The 16,848-nt window shown below is 38.8% G+C and overlaps 1 protein-coding gene across 1 annotated transcript; it reads left to right on the forward strand.

The window, feature by feature from the left end:
• The first annotated feature begins 6,357 nt into the window (after nt 1–6,357).
• Nucleotides 6,358–14,205, forward strand: LOC115375322 (probable G-protein coupled receptor 141). Its single transcript, XM_030074741.1, has 4 exons — nt 6,358–6,473; nt 8,341–8,743; nt 9,854–10,202; nt 13,107–14,205. Exons 2-4 carry the CDS (start codon nt 8,454–8,456, stop codon nt 13,398–13,400), a joined length of 933 nt encoding a protein of 310 aa, XP_029930601.1. The 5' UTR covers nt 6,358–6,473; nt 8,341–8,453; the 3' UTR covers nt 13,401–14,205.
• Nucleotides 14,206–16,848: the final 2,643 nt, after the last annotated feature.

Raw genomic sequence — 16,848 nt, forward strand, 5'->3', positions numbered from 1 at the left:
AGAGAGAGAGAGAGAGAGAGAGAGAGAGAGGGCTCTCTAGATTGGAATTGTTGTACGGAGAAGTTAATCCCAGCTAATCCTCTATTCTTCAGCCCACTGATCCACTTTGCAGCAGCGTACAGTTTGTGATATACCAAACTAGTGCAACACAATGTGATGCTAAAGCTGTGCTATACAATGCAGCTCATGATACAGTACAACCCATACAGTTTATTATCTCAATTTGTTAAACTGCAAGTCAGTGTTAATTTTATTGACTAAAACTATTGAAACTTTTTCCAGGATGAAAATTTGAGGAAAACATGAACCATTGTTGACTAAATCTATGACAAAACATCAAGATATTTTTGTCTACAGATATATAAAAAAAGAGAGAGAGACAAAAATGCCAGAAACAGACAAGGGAAGACGCAGCTCCTGACCTCAGTTCAACAGATATATATGGGCAAAGCTTATTTTTGAAAATTACAGTACAAAACCAAAAGCTAAAAAATATAAAAGAAGCTATAATAATGAATGTAAATCAGTCTTTGTGAAATGGTCACTAACAACTCATTTTAGGAGCAATCAAAAGAATGATGTGAAAAAGGAAAAACATTTTTCAGTTGAATAGTTTTGTTTTCCGCGACTAAAACTAACAAAATTCAGATGACTTACCTGCAACTAAAACTCAGCATTTTAGTCAAAAGACTAAAACTAAATGAGAACTGGCTGTTAAAATTAACAAGCAAGTAACTGTAATTATAAATACTTTACTGTTTCATTTCATCCAAGAATTCAATGTGCATTTCATAGGACAGTCACCATACACTGTGTAGGAATAAATAAGTCTCTTCAAACCTTGACTCAACCTGTGATGCCACAGAGACTCAAAATTAATGCCTAACCCAAAGACCATCACATAATTTCCAATCCATTACACATACACAAAGTAATGCAGTTATTGTTTTGGAATATTGATTTGTACAATATTCTGTTGTTGTGGGTTGTACTGTGTGTTGGCTGGTGGACTGTGATTGCATAGGCCTGGATGTTAACTGGTTGCTGGTTGGCTTGGTGACACAGCTCTGGTGATTTAAGGCCATCAGCAAGGACAACAGGGCTGTGTGTCTCTCCCAGCTCCTAACATCTGACTGTGTGACCCAAGCTCCTGGGTCACGAGGCAGGATTAGTGGTTAAGCAAGCTAACTTTTACCTTCAACCTGGTTGCAGGGTCACAAACAAGACTCTGTAGTGAGCTGCTACAGATCGTCAGGTTTTGTTAAGGCTCACTGATTCAAACACGTTATTGTGGATGCTCCCAGATTCTGGGGAAGAGACATCCACAAGTCCTGCGAGTCGTCATAAAATTAATTGGCCTGTTGGCCATTTGCATATCTTTATGAGAACTCTGTTGGGATTTATAATAGCATGATCAACATATAAAGGGTCCACCCCCTCACCAATCACCTGTATGGAAAAAAATGGAGTTACCATTTCTAGATGATACCAATATGGACAAAAATGCTGCATTCAAATGAAAGTTAAACTCAAACTGTCATATCATGCAAGCTGCTTGCAGGGTGACGGGATGTTTACAGACTAAAAGAACCACTTTACTTTCCATGATAGGGTATAATATCAAAGATATTAATGTTTGTAGCATTGTAGGCACTGTCTATGACATAGGGATTTGCATAAACAACAGGCATCTAGCTGACTGCACATTAACTGTGCTGATGAACATTATTTACCCTTATTACATTCATAATTACCACTGCAGCCTTGAAGAAAGAGAGACCAGCTGTATGAATAGAAAATCCTTGTATAACCTCAACGTGTCAACACAACATTGCACCAGTTGAAAGTCTGCCACTTCAGTTCCTCCAGTAATCCTCCCTAGCTCTGAAAGCAGAAACAGTGTTACTTCTCGCTGTTTTCTAATGAGACATTCTTCCTCATAATAGCAAATGTTAGTAGCCTTAATGTCTTTCTGTGTGATACATGGACCTACTTCTGCAGTTTAGGCTATGTAAATATCAGCAGAATGTGACTTTTATTGTTTATTTTGTTCCCCTCTACTGTTTCACTTTGTGTGCTTATATCAGCTATTCGGTTCCCTGATGAATGACTTTGCTGCTACAGTGTTTTTCTCCCTAGGGATCAATACTTAAATGTTAGACTAAATTGTTGGATCTGGATGTGCCCACATGGAATGTGATTGGCTGTTTGTTACAAACTCAGCCTCTTTCATGTGGACATGAATTGTTACTTTGTAGTCCCATTTAGCTGACTGCAAAGCAATATGGTGTTTGTTAAATTTATGTAAATCTCTGGTTAATGTATTGGAGAAATGCTATTTTTTTAGACTAAACCTAACACTATCTTCCAGGGCGGGTTTCCTACCTTGAGAATTCAAGATGGCCATTGGGTTAAATAAATTCCAATTTATATGCATTGTTAGCACTACCACAGACCCTGTTGCTTGTCTGCTTCAGTTTTTGTTTTGTTTTGTTTTTTTTTAATCTTGTTTAGGTGTGTATATTTAATCTAGGAACTCTTCCAGAAGTGTTCCTTGGTTTGATAACCCTGTTTTCCCTTGTATTCCCATTTAGGGAGTTGCATTAAGGGTTTTTGTTTCTTTTATATTTTGTTAGGTATTTATCCTGGGTTAGTTTTGTTATTTTGGCATATTGCCCACCCTGGTTCCAAGCCTTTCCCTCCACATCCACTTTATTTATATAATAAATTACTAGGTTAATCTGCCTGTAAGTCTTCGTTCATGGTGGTCATTCCTTGAGAGTGGGAAAAGAGAGGGGCCTCATTTCATGATAAATCCAGGTTGGCCTTAGACTGGACGTAACATTCATTAAGAATGGGATTTCCCTGCGACAATAGGCTTCTTGATCCACAGGCTTTGCACAGAATTGTTTCTTCTGATTGAGCCGGGAGAGCTGGATAAGTCCTCTCAATGTTTTAGCTGGATTTGGTCTTCTCCTCCAGTTTCAGTCCCCAGAGAAACGAGCTCGACCACTGCAACGAAACAAAACGCCCCGTGCTGTTTTTGTTCTTATAACAGTCTCCCCATTGCATAGGCATCAAAGGTGAATAAGAAGAAAATAAATGGACACAAAAACAAAAACTTAAGTGGCCAACTAGGACTTATTTAGTTTGTCATAGCTAGCGCTTCATTTTACAGGCCAGAAATTATAGTGTTTTGCCACTCACTCTGCCACTTTGACATACAGCAGGTACACCCAGGTGTTACTGATGACACTAACAAAGGTTTCACTCCATTCAGGTGGAACAGAGCCAGGCTTCTGCTATTGTGCATACTGGCTCATTGGAAAAGCTCTGCTAAACTGCTAAACATGGAATCAGACCTTAGTTAATACCATGAATAACACCTGTGTTTACCTGCTATTTTATGTCAAAACTGATGTGTGAAAAGGGTCTATTATGGGATACAAACAAAAAAGTTACAGGGTAACTAAACAAAAAAATCCTATAATAAAGGGGAAACTATTTTTGTACAAATAAAAGACTTAATGTTATGTTCAGCTTTATTGTCATGTGTAACAGGTGCAGTGAAATGCTTGTGCTCTGGCTCACCCTCATGCACACATTATGCACCATCAGCTCTCAGTAAACAACAATCAATTCAACATCAACGTTACTATCATGTATTTTTTTGGCCTATGTGGTGTCATGTGTTAGTTTGTGATTCATTTTGATGTCTGTGTTGTAATGAGTTTTTGGCTCCAGCAGGTGTCACCATTAGCTAGTTTGATTAACAGTGGTAAATGGACTGGATGGTCTAGTCAGAGTGGTCAAACCTGCTTGAAATGACTGGCCAGTGAAGTAAGTTATTCACAATAATGGCCTTCATTAACCAGTGATGTCTGTATTTATCACAGTTGTGTAAAAATCAATATATTCTGGAGAGCCCCTGCTTATTGAAAAGAGGGTGGTAGGGTAATTTAGGGTGTGATTTGTGGGATGGTGTTCCCCATCCTCTGTTTTTGATAAGCCTACCTCTGATCATTAGATTAAATCTGTTACTTTAAGCTGGCAGCCATTTTGAAAACGTTGGTTTTGTATGATCACAGATGAGTTTAAAGAGTAAATGGACTGCATTTCTATAGCACTTTTCTAGTTTACTGACTACTCAAAGTGCTTTACAGTCATCTAGTACCCTGAAATTGTCCTGCATGTGGAGCTTAGAGCCACAACCAATCAGTGGTACGATCACAGCTGCTTTGCCATTGACAGCTCCTAAAAAAAAGCTGCCACATCACTGATCGAATGTGGCCAGGAGTGCAACATGCATGAAAGTTTCAACCCCTAGAAGGCAGTGCAGCTGCATTTTTCTGCCTGGTGTGATTTAGTGTTGAGTTATTCTTTAATATCAGCTCATGAGCTGCATTCAGTAGATCATGTTAGCTGATTCAGGGCCAGAACAAATAACTTAAAGGGCTGTATTCGGTCTGCAGGCCTTGACTTTGACAACTGTGATTTAGATGAATATTTTACACATAGGGGATTTAATGTGTGTGCATGCATATACACACAAAAAGAAAACATTTCTGCCCCATGGCTGACCACCTGACTTTCTTAGTTACAAATTCTTGGTGGTGGTGGCGATGGCGCTGGCTCTCCCTACAGTTTGACACCTGTCATGAGTGTTTACATGGTCCACAATGGACTTAATAAGATTTATAACTCCATAGCCCAAAAAAAGCCCAATCAAAACATTGTGTATTGTGTGAAAAATAAACAGATATTATTACAAAAACAAACATTGTATTGTACATACAAGGGTTTTGTACATGCAAGGTATATTGCAGGTTTTTAGTCCATAAACTCTCAAAGACTAAATTCATCCACTTGTTGGCTAAGACAGGGGTAAAGTCCACCAGGAAACTCTGGGATTCCCCCTCCAGGCTTATAAGAAAAATGAAGCCTGACTTCCAGGACAGCCTGCAAGACACACCTTGACAGAGCAAATTTACAGAGTAAATCGTCTTCAACTCCAAATGCTTCCCTTCTTTGTCTTGAAAAGGCCCTTTTAATCTGTGCCCTTTAAAGACTAAGGACTCTATTTTAACAATCTAAGCACACAGTCTGTAGAGCACAGGTGCATTTAGGGTGTGAGCTTGGTGTGGAAGAACTTTGGAATGACCTAGAACAGAGATTGCGAGGCAGACCCTCTTGTCCAACATCAGTGTCTGACCTCACAAATGCTCTTCTGGATGAACGGGCAAACATTCCCACAGACACACTCCTACACACGTAGCTCCAATAGGTATAATGTGTAGGTGGCCCAATACTTTTTTCCAATATAGTGTAAAAATGAAAACGCCTCTCAGTATAGTCCAGTACAAGACTTCTGCAAACAACAACCTCAGTAATAAACAATAGAATTAAATGCATATATACACACATATCAGTTACACTAATCACTTGCTGGAGTATTTGTTGCATCATTGAATCCCTTTATCACACTTGACAACCGCAGCAGCAATAAAATGAGAACTCAGATAAAAGGTTACTGTTTGATTCCGGTTAACAGTGACAGTAGTGCAACATACAGGATTTGTTCAGCTGACAAGAAGCTGGTGCATTTTTTTTAACAGTGACAACAGAGAAAAGGTGACTACATTCTCCGTCTTTCAGCCAAGTTTCAGTTAAGAAAAAGAAATCTAATTTCTGGGACAAAACGAAGTTGTTTAAGACTTCATCAACAGGCTAAGCTGATGAAGGTTAACTTTAACAGAACAGTGATGGTTACATATGTTCCTCTGACTCTGAGTTCAGGTACAGGGAAGTGCTACTTCTGCTTCACTTGCTGGAATCCTTCAGCGTGGCTTGGCTGTAAGATTTTTGTGCAACAAAGGAGAAGGAAGGAGCTGATCCAACATCTGCAAAACAGTTTGTCCCTGCACAAGGGGCAACCTCTGTCCTCTGTCCTCTGTCTGCAGTGCATTTGAAGATATTGGACATCTATGCTTTTGGTGAATTAACCCTAAAAGGTTCTTTTTGTCAAAAATATCATCACCCATATATAAGTAAGGCTCAAAGATCAGGCAAGGAGAGATTTCATGAAAAGCAAAAAAGTCAGTTAATGTATAGTCAAAGGTTGTAGTTGTAGAGATTTATATTTTGTCATTCTTTTTTCCACATCCTCTTCCTCTCACTGTTGCCCTCATCTGCTTTGTAAAAGAAAAAAGGATAAATACAAACACAAGGCAACAAATATGCAAATGTATGGTTTCTCTTTGACGGATCATGAAAAAGTAATGATGACACAGATCCCTGGGTCTTTCTGCCGCAGTCACTGTTCAGGTTAATCATTGTCTTAGTGTGAGCGACAGACACAGACCTCATAGGGGCGTGGAAGAGCTGCCCAGGTTCACCACAGCTTCACAAAACTCGCTTCAGATAGTTTCAGTCTGTCGGGTTACAGTTTGCAGCAGCTATCATTAATAAGCCAGGTAAGTGTATTTTCACCAAATAATGTTAGACAACTTAATTCATTCATTCATTTAGATTGAAGCACAGGGCTAGGGAATAAAGGCATGCCATTGTGTTTTGTTTTAAGGTCATTCTGATTCCATGCTTCATGAAAGACCTGGCTTTATTCTGACCCATGCTTAATCATTTCTTCCTCCTTTTTACATTTCTGTTACATCTGCATCACCTCTGATGGTCTAATGTAGGCAAGTTTTTGATGAGAGACTTCTCAAAATGTATGTTTTCCCCTTATACTAAGGCTGTAACTGATGATTTTATGGCTTGTGCCTGAAGTGTCTTCCATTGTAAAAGAAATTACTTTAAGCTGATCGCATCTTAAGTTAACATTTCCATTTGATGTTTGATCAATTAAAATACATAAGTCAGTAAAATAAGTCACTAATTACCTTCATTTAATTTTTTTTTCCAAATATGAATTTAAAGGGGCAGTTAGCGATAAATAATGTGGCCACAAATGCCAAAGAATTGAGGGGAATGGATTTCTTCAGTAACTAACCAGAGTTGTGTTATCAGTTCACGTCTTGTCAGTGACAGTGCTCCCTGGCCTTTTTTACAGCACTGAAGGTGCTCTAGATGTCCTCAGGTAGCCTGTAGCAGTTATGTAATCGGCCATCATATAGTGTGACAGTATATAGTCCATGAGAGAGCTGATGTGAATACATTGTACCACTTGTTTCACCACCTGTCTATTGTAAGCTGAATGCTGAAACCTTGTGGTGGGTGGCTGTGGTCATGTACAACAGTCACTTCCTCTAATGCAGCTCAGGACAACGGCAACTTTTGTCATTTGGCTGGTTATTATGTTTTAGCCTAGTATTCAGCTGATATTAGACAGTTACCAAAACTTACACTGCTGTATGGGAGATTTTAATGTCATGGTCCATTTGTCCAAATTAGTCACTAGTGGCAATTCTATCCATACAGAAAGTGATGAATCATGCAATATTTGGGCATTTCTGTAACATTAACATGTAATGTGATATCATAAGATGATCTTGGCCCTATTTGTGTGTACTGGGAAACCCGCGCTCTGTTGCTGTTCTGGCCAATTTTCTGTTTACAAAGCTCAAATTGTCCCGTAACTCCACCCATTACTGCAATGCCTCAGCCATCATTAACAGAAAGCTTAGAATCCAGAGTTCAGGTCCACACCTCTGACAGTGGCATAAAACACTCTGCTGAAATCAAGGTTTTGTTAGCTATAAAACCAAAGGAGCAGAGGGTGGATTCTGAACTGGCTTTTCTTCCCTCTGGACTCTCAGCTAATAAACTAATAACTTTTCAGCTCAAGATATATGGCATTGCTTGGTCATAATTATGTTATGCATTAAACGTAATGATTTGTAATGTTACATTTTATGCCTTTCATATGTATTGGATGATTATTAGATGTAATACAAATACCAATATTATAGCTTCTCTGTGGAAACATGTTCATGTTTTGTCATGTTATGCATTTGTAGAGCTGGTTGACACAGATAATAGTCAAGTGATTGTCTTGTCGCTTTTTAACGTGTTTTACTGCAGTCTCAGTTGCACCAGCTGACAATCACAGAAAATACACGTGACTTGCTGTACTTGCAGAATATAGAGCCCCATTTCCGGTGTTAAGCACTATATTCCAGTCCAGTCCAGTGTTTATGTAAAACAATGTTAATGCAGAGATAAGACCTGCAATATTCTGAGATGTATTGTGATGCAGCTGCTCTGACAGAGGAAGCTCATTCCATCATTGAGATGCAAAGTCTAAAAAGAGCTCAAAGGCTTTGTGCGTGGCTCCCACTCACATACATATAACTTCAGCTCTGTTTATCTCTTATTTTACAGCCTGAAACAGGGAGCAGAACAAGAGAGGTGGTGAACGGAGACCAGAGGGAGAGAGCTAAGCAGAGGAGAGAAAAGAGATGACAAGGCAACATAACTAGACCAATTCAAGTGAAATGGAGGAGACTACGGCTCTGAGCATCACCAACTTTACCAAACCCTCCAACTCCACAGCCTTGCCGGCCACCTACAGATGGGCTCTGCTCTCCATCTATACCCTGGTGTTAGTGGGGGGCACCATCAGCATGTCACTGACTATCAACATCCTGCAGTCAAATGTGAGGTCCTTCACCACCACAGCGGTCATCAACCTCATCATTGTCCACATCCTTTTCCTTCTTACTGTTCCTTTTAGGATCTACTACTACATCGCTGGAGAGTGGCGACTGGGTGAAGGCTTCTGCAGGTGGGTACAGTACGAGTTGAGGTATATAACCCTAATCCAACATAACCAATGCCATTTGCAAGACATTTTAAACTGGAGCACCTCACACCACCATGATAACATGTAATGTTTGCATGTGTTGCCCTTGCAGTGTTAGTATTATTATTATGAACCACCAGCTATTAGGGATCATAATTCTTACTTAAAGGGAAATGCCAGTGAAATTACTTTTGTCAGTATTCATAGGTCAGGTCATAGGTTCATTCGATTCTTAACTTTTGGTTGGGAGGCTGTTAGGTTTCATTTTTAACAAGGAAAGTATTTACAGCTTTAGTTTAGTCTGTTTCCTACTATTGTGGCCCAATAGGTAAGAACAGTTGTATCAAATGTAGCTTATTGCTGCTGAGACACACCTTCATGACCAATGTGACAAGCAATGACAGAGAGAAAGAAGCAAAGGAGCAAAAGAAGCAGATTCACACTGCTGACTTTAGTATTTCATTCATTCATCCATTCATCTTCTAAACCGCTTATCCTCACTAGGGTTGCGGGGGGGTGCTGGAGCCTATCCCAGCGCTCATAGGGCGAAGGCAGTGAAACACCCTGGACAGGTCGCCAGTCCATCACAGGACTTTAGTATTTCTATGGTGTTTTCATATTTCCATAGTAATTCAATAGTGTCATGCTGCCAAAACGACGACCCCCAGCCCCCAAATTATGCCTTATGCCGAAGCATTTACATGCAAAAAGGCACTGTTTGACCAGTTAATTTCCTACATAAAATTCAATCAAACTCGCAGAACAACCAAGATCTTGTGTTTCGAATTGCCTGTTAGCTTTGCTCACAGTTGATCTTGTTGTTGCCAAAGAGGTGAAACCTCCAGCAGGTGGTTATGTTTTCACCCCTGTCTGTCCAATTTGGTGTTTGGTCAAGGCAGCACTTACCAACTTTTCACACTCATTGGCAAAAGATGCATGTCCAGCAATAAAATTTGCTAAAGAATTGTTAGCACAAACATTGAGCTTTATTCAGCATAAAGTGAAAAAGGCATGGCCCAAGTGAGATCTCTCTATCTCCTGAAAAAAGCCCAAGTTACAAAAATAACTAGTCAGCGCTCTTTGTTATTACAGGGTGGTGAGTGGTATGATCCATGCCCACATCTACTTGGCCTTCGTGTTTTACGTTATCATTTTGGTGACCCGTTACCTGGCCTTCTACAAACAGACTGACCGAATCGAGTTCTACCGGAGACTGCACGCCATTGGTGCCAGCGTTGCTGTTTGGCTTATAATGCTGACGATTGCTCTTCCTGTGGCAATCCTCGAGTACGGCTCACCAGACAGCAACGTCCCCACACCAGCCGCGACATACCAGTGTTTCTCATTTGGTGGGCAGCTGAATGATCGAGCAGTGGCTGTTTTCAACTACATCCTGAGCAGCATTATCATCATCATTAGTTTGACTTTGACTTTGTGCCAGGTCAGTGCTTGCCTTTATTTTTATGAAACCATCTGTCTCAAAACCTGTGTCAAATTTTGCAACTGACTACAGATTGGCTCTAGCAGGACCCATTGAGGGCTTGGAGCCAAAGAGGCGTACGTGCGTTATATCTGATTTTACAGGAGAGCAAAAACAAATTTTGATCAAACTTGATTCAGCTGCTGTTGCCATGTTCTTAACAGAGTATTTGATCTGTTATTGGATTTAGATCACTATAAATAATATTGTGACAGTTCAAATAAAAAAAAATATATATATATATATTTAAAAAGTGACAAATGTGATATACACTTTTTGGTGCAAACATTTTCCCCCTGAGTTTGGGCCTATGTAAAAATCACACCAATTTTGCATAATGTATAAAATATAAATTACACTTTTCTAAACACTGAAACTAGATAATGATGAATACCTTAATGATTAAATAATAATGCTCAGCTACTTTCACCAAGGCTTTTGAATGTCTGGGCAACAAAGGAACTTATCAAATCAGCTGATGCTCATTTCTCAGTTAAAAAAAATCACAATAAAAAATATATATATAAAAAAAAAAAAAACAGCTGATTTCATTTTCAGTATGACTGCATGTACAACAACCTTTCTTTAATACATTTTTGCATTGTCCTCATCACTGATGTGTGCTGTGACTTGAACTGTAAAGCTCTTCTTAACACTGTGGGATGCTTCTTTTTGTGCACAGTGAGACCAAGTCTTGCTTTTTCTCTGCCCTGATTCCTGGAGCACTTGGGAACATGTGCTGTGGTGTTTTGACATGGTTGCCTCTTGCTGCTCATTGTGCACCCTGCATCTTTATGAGCGACTAGTCAGAGAACCCATACTTGAAGTAAAAGTGTCTTGAGGTCCTCTTTTACATCTCAAAACCATCCGATCTTACGCCAACGAATGACATCTCCATCTTCATCTTTCACTCTGCCTTGGAGTATCTGACATGAAATGACTTGAAGTCAAGCAAGGCCTTGTGGCCTGGCTCATGAACACTGTATGGTTTATTTCTTCTTGACACTCCAGGTAGTTTGTGGTAACCATCTGGCTTGTAGACAGGAACCTTACTTCTTGCGGTTTCCACATCTGCATGGACACTGTCACATTCCATCTGACTACAACCAGACTCCATGTATTTGTGTGTCACAGAGATTGGCAAGGTTTTGACAGCATGAAGGCACATTGAAGAGAAAACTGAATACAGAACTACATGATCTACATCCGAAAGTGCAGAGAGATACCTGAACACACAAGTGCTAATTTCGGATGATCTACGTCCACCCTCATGCCACATGGTGCGTTCTGCTCCTCTTCGTAGTTACAGGCTACGCACATTGCTCCTTGGAGTTCTTAGGACCTGCTTGAGGTCAAAAACAGCAGCCTTGAAAAAAGATTGCTCTTGAGCTTTCTTTCTGTCATTTTCTTTATGCTCTCTAGCAAGCAGTTTTCATGATTGCTGGACATCACATTCCTTTGTTTTTATTCTTCTCCCCATCTTCCAGTTGTTGATACCAGTCACATTATCTGCAATCATCTTCTTTTTTGGTACGTGGAAGGCCCGGTTAAATTCAGTGTCAAACACCATTCTGTACATGCTTTATTTTTGAGGTTTGATTTTCCTTTCTTTGTTGTATTTCTCCACATGCAACTCATATACTTTCTTTACGTTTAAGTTTCCCTATAGATAGAGCTTTTTGCATCTTTTCTGCAGAAGTGGCATGCAATTGTTGGGAAAGACTTAATATGCTCCTGAATTGTGTTCTTGTTTTCCTCAGAGATTTTGTTTATTGGTTTATGATGTGCTTCTGTTGCTCTCAGGAGAAAGTCCCCGTTCACGAGTGGCCTGATTGCGCACACGCCTGGAAAACTTTCAAGACGTTGTTTTCATCCACTTTTCAAGAAGAAGTCCTTGCAAACTCTAGTCTGCTGTCCATCTTTACTGAGATGATATTCAAATGTGGTCTGGCTCCTTGAGTCTGCTTTATGCAGCTCTTCTTTTCTGTTTTCACTACATGGTTATTGATGAAGACTTTTCGCCCGGCTGAATCTCCAGTTGACCAAAAATGCTGAAATATTTTCAATGTGTCTGACTCAGGGAAATTCTCATTGTGTTTGTACCGACAAGAAGCAGTTTTTTTCCCTTACCCTTTTTGCAGGCACACAAACACTGAATGTGTTGATATAACTTAGGCCTAAACTTCTCAGCCTTTTTTCTCCAGTTCTCTTTACCTTCCTCATTCTGCCTGAGTTCTTCCACAACGTTGGCAACATCCTCCATCAGCACTCGTTCTAGCACGAGCATTATTTTTTCCTCAGTCTCATCATCACCTTGTTTTCAGCCATTCTTTCTTTTTTAGGTTGCTGAAAAAGAAAGAAAGGCCTCAGTCAGATGCCCTCCTACATAAACATGAATAAACAAAGAATTTTGCTTTTCTTTTACATAAAATGTAACATGTCATGACATGTATGACATGTATGAACAATGGGGTATGCATTATAGCATTCATATGCTAACTTCAGCTAACACCAACACCAGTTCACACTTTTGAGTAAAATTCTGTATCAAGACGGCTAATGATGTGTGTGTGTGTGTGTGTGTATAAATCTGTTTTTATTAATCTAATTTGGACAATTTCATATATGATACTCACCCAAAATGGCACTTACGCCCCTTTGGCTCTAAACCCTTGCCATGATTCCCAGTTTCAGTTTAGATTTATTTCATTTTATATCAGTGTATTCTGTAGGTGGTATTTTTTATTATTCTGAGCCCCATGGGAAAAGATGAAACACTGTGCACATTAGTGAATCACATTTTCCCATGGCCTTATGCTCTGATTTATGTTGTATTAACAGACAGCTTACTTTATTCTATTCTAGATCTGCATACTGGCCAAGGTCTACAGGACCCATGGAAACCTGACCTTTTCCCACCAGGAGTTCTGGGCCCAAGTGAAGAGCCTGAGCTTTGTGGCAGTATTGATCGTTTGCTTGGTGCCATACAATGCGTTTAGGATTTATTATGTGAAGAACATGAACGACCAAGCAAGCCTGGAGAGAGTCAATGAGGTCTTCCTTGCAATCACAACACTGAGCTGCTTGGACATGCTTATTTTTGTAAGGAGGCCTGCTAACAACCCCTGCCAGGCTGGCTACTGCTGCTGCCTCTTATGACACACAACAGCACAATATCGTTGTGTTACAACTGATCAGATTCAGTGAAGTGCCTCTGGGAACAGGGAAGAAGCCGAGTTCCTGCAGTCAGTTGGGATGACAACAAAAATAATTACAATTCATAATCATGAATGAACTTGTTGCCATGATTTAGCAAATACATTAAAAAACTGAAGTAATGTGTGAGACCATGAGACAGGGAAGCAAAAAGCCCTGGCTATTGAGTTTCACAAGTGAGTCTCATATTACAAGCACAGTTCATGTGAAAAATGCCGTCATTATCTCCTGACATCATGCCACACATGTTGAAACAGTGTTGAGGTTTTTATGGCAATACAACACACAGCGAGCCACCAGGCACAGATTCATTTCAGCCTTCGTCAGTGAACCTCCCCTTAGTGTAGCTCAGTAGCTGAATGTCTATGAGATCATGTGGCTTGATCCCATTTTGCTCTTTGACATAACTTCAGACAAAACCAAATACATAAAAACAGACACATTTCAAATGTCTCTGCTGACATTTGAAATCTTAAAAAAAAAAAAAAAAAAAAAAAAAGCTGCACTGTTTCTTTTTAAATTGTTTTTGACTTGCGGCATGGTATCAAGTTTTTATGTACCTGCATAAAAACGACAATAAGTGAATCTGAATCTGACATTTATTAGTTTATCCAACTCTGGGAAAGTCCTGAAAACTACTGTGTCTGTCAACTATCTTTAACAGACAGAAAGATTTATTTTGAGAACTAATAAAAATATAATTAGGAATTCATCATGGACATCTTTTCACCTTCAGTCTCCTCTGAATCTGTCTCAATTGAGATTCTTTTTTTTTTTTTTTTTTTGAGAAATATGACAGCAAATTTATCTTTTGTACAGCTGAATTTCTTTACGATGACAGTTGAAATTGTTTATTTTTGTATCACTGTAACTGGAATATTAAGCTATCACTCCTGGGAGAGGACTCTTGGAAAACTGTATGAAACAGTCTGTCTGTGGTATTTGTCACCGTGTGAAAAGAGTATTTATATAGTTAGTTTATTTCAAGCAATAAAAATATACATAATTTAGAGTTGCAGACTGTAAAAACATATCCATCTTTAGTTCTTTAAACAAACACAAAATTCAGCTCTCCTCATGACAAACATCTTTAATTGACTCTGCTCTACAAAGGTACAATGTAAATGATTGACTGATGTGCATGGTGAAGTATTTGTGTAACTCTCTCTCCTTCAGGTCGGGCTATAGAGCAGCTGGTGGATATTGCTTTTACTGTACCAGCTTTGTCTATGCTATGTGTGTTGGATCAGGGTGATTTTGATTATTGCCAAAAATGTACATCACTGCTCCACTGAATCTCACTTGTCTGGTGAGCCTCATGTCTTCTATCTGCCACGTAGGAACAAAGCAAAATAATACAAATGTATTTAATATCTACTGGTATTATGGGAACTGTCATATAGTATTTGAACCGTAGCTCATGAGGTTCCAGTTGGCTATTAAACCATTGTAAATCATTAGATGAGTTCCTGTAACTTTGTCTTGTTCTCTTTCTTTGAAATTTAACTCGAGTGCTCCTTGCAGCTAATGAAGTGGTGCGTTCATGATGGAGCACGACAAAGCTAAAAAAGGAACATATCTTTAAACCGTCTCAAAAACTTCCACATAAACAAATGCCTTTGCTGTGCTTGTCATGTTAATAATGCTCCATGCACGCAGCAGTTCATCAGCTCTTGATCTCCTCACAGGGAAACACTTGCCTCTTTTGGGGTCTTAGCTACAACAATAGGTAACCCCTTGCACCTGAAATATAACATTAATTCACAAGTTTTCTATCAAAAGAGAGGAACTTATAAATGGTGTGATGTTTGTGATGTTATCTTTTTAATTGTTTTCTTTTATTTGAAGTCCAAAACCACATAGTTCTGCAATCACAGGAGAAAAAATAATCTGTGCTACATTTCCATAGCGTTAAGAGGTTAATAAACTACATAACAAATGCTGTGCATCAAAAATATCCAAATAAGTGGCAAATATTCACAACCACCACTTTAAAAGTAATGAACTGATATCATATGCAGTCATATTGGATTAGTTTTATAGGCCCATACAGTATAGGAAATGTCTTCACATTTTTATGTTTTTGAAATAGATTTATTAATTGTGTATGGTATGGGTGCAGAGGAGCAACAACAAAATACAACACACACACCCACACACGCACGCGCACACACACACACACACACACACACACACACACACACACACACACACATTCATGCGTCCATCACGTGGATGGAATGGACATATCAACACACACATCACCAGTGGATACACACATAAGTGAAGCTTGTTTGACCAACAGTTTTCTGAAGAAACTGTATATGTTGTCTGTGTTGCATAAGATTTTGACTAATTTTGACAATAAAAGAAATAAACAGATGGATAGATGATACACAAATATAGTGCATTTGTTATAGTCACATTTGTTTGTTGTTGTTGGTCTCTGCTGCCATCTAGCGGTGTACAGGTGCCAAGACCTCAGCCAACCTGTCTCTCTCTCTCTTTGTTTTTCAGAAAATAGCGGAGTTTTTACACTTTACACTACAACATTCATTCATTCATTCATTGTTATTTATTCCGTTCATGAAAATGCACAGTAATGAAATTAGTACAAAAAAAATTCACATCACATATTTCAGATTGATGCTTTTCATGATTAGAAAGGAGCAGAGAGAAGAATATAATTCTTATTTTTGTCTGCCCCTTACTAACATGCACCTTAACCCAATGTCAAATTAAAATCCTAAAATCTAAATATAGGCTATCATTAAAAATAGTGGTAGGTGATAAGTTCCTTGGTGTTATTTAGGTCCTACGGCTCAAACCAAAGTCTACGCCGAGCTGTGTGGAACGAGCTGTCAACTTTAGCTGGGAGGCAAAATACATTGAATGGCTGATTGCGTCAATGCGCGTTCACGTCATTGCTTACTCTGAGCATGATAAAACCAACAGTGATTTCATGGTAACCGTCTTGATTCTGTATGGAAAATACGTTTCATATACATACACGCAGAACATATTGCAAAGCTTTATGTCAACTTAAAGGACATATAAAGACTATCAAATGCTAAAAAAAAAAAAAAAAAAAAAAAAAAAAAAGTAACAAAACTGTCAGATTGTACTGTAAACTCTTAATAGGAATAACTGATGCGTTGTAGCCTATTCTTGTTCTCTAATTATTTTATATTAATTGAGTTGATTTTCCGCAATAATGTTTTTATTTGATTTCTTCCCCATGTTTTTATTTTCATTTATTTCAGTACATGTCCTAAATGTTTGTATATTTAAATGTATTTTCTATAAATATTTTTTTGATTACCGAGAGTAGCATGGCGTTCATGTCTACATTCTTAAAGCTCCGATATATCCGGCAAGGAGGTGAATAACG

The sequence above is a fragment of the Myripristis murdjan genome, chromosome 17 (genome assembly GCF_902150065.1).
Source record: "Myripristis murdjan chromosome 17, fMyrMur1.1, whole genome shotgun sequence".
Lineage (NCBI taxonomy): Eukaryota > Metazoa > Chordata > Actinopteri > Holocentriformes > Holocentridae > Myripristis > Myripristis murdjan.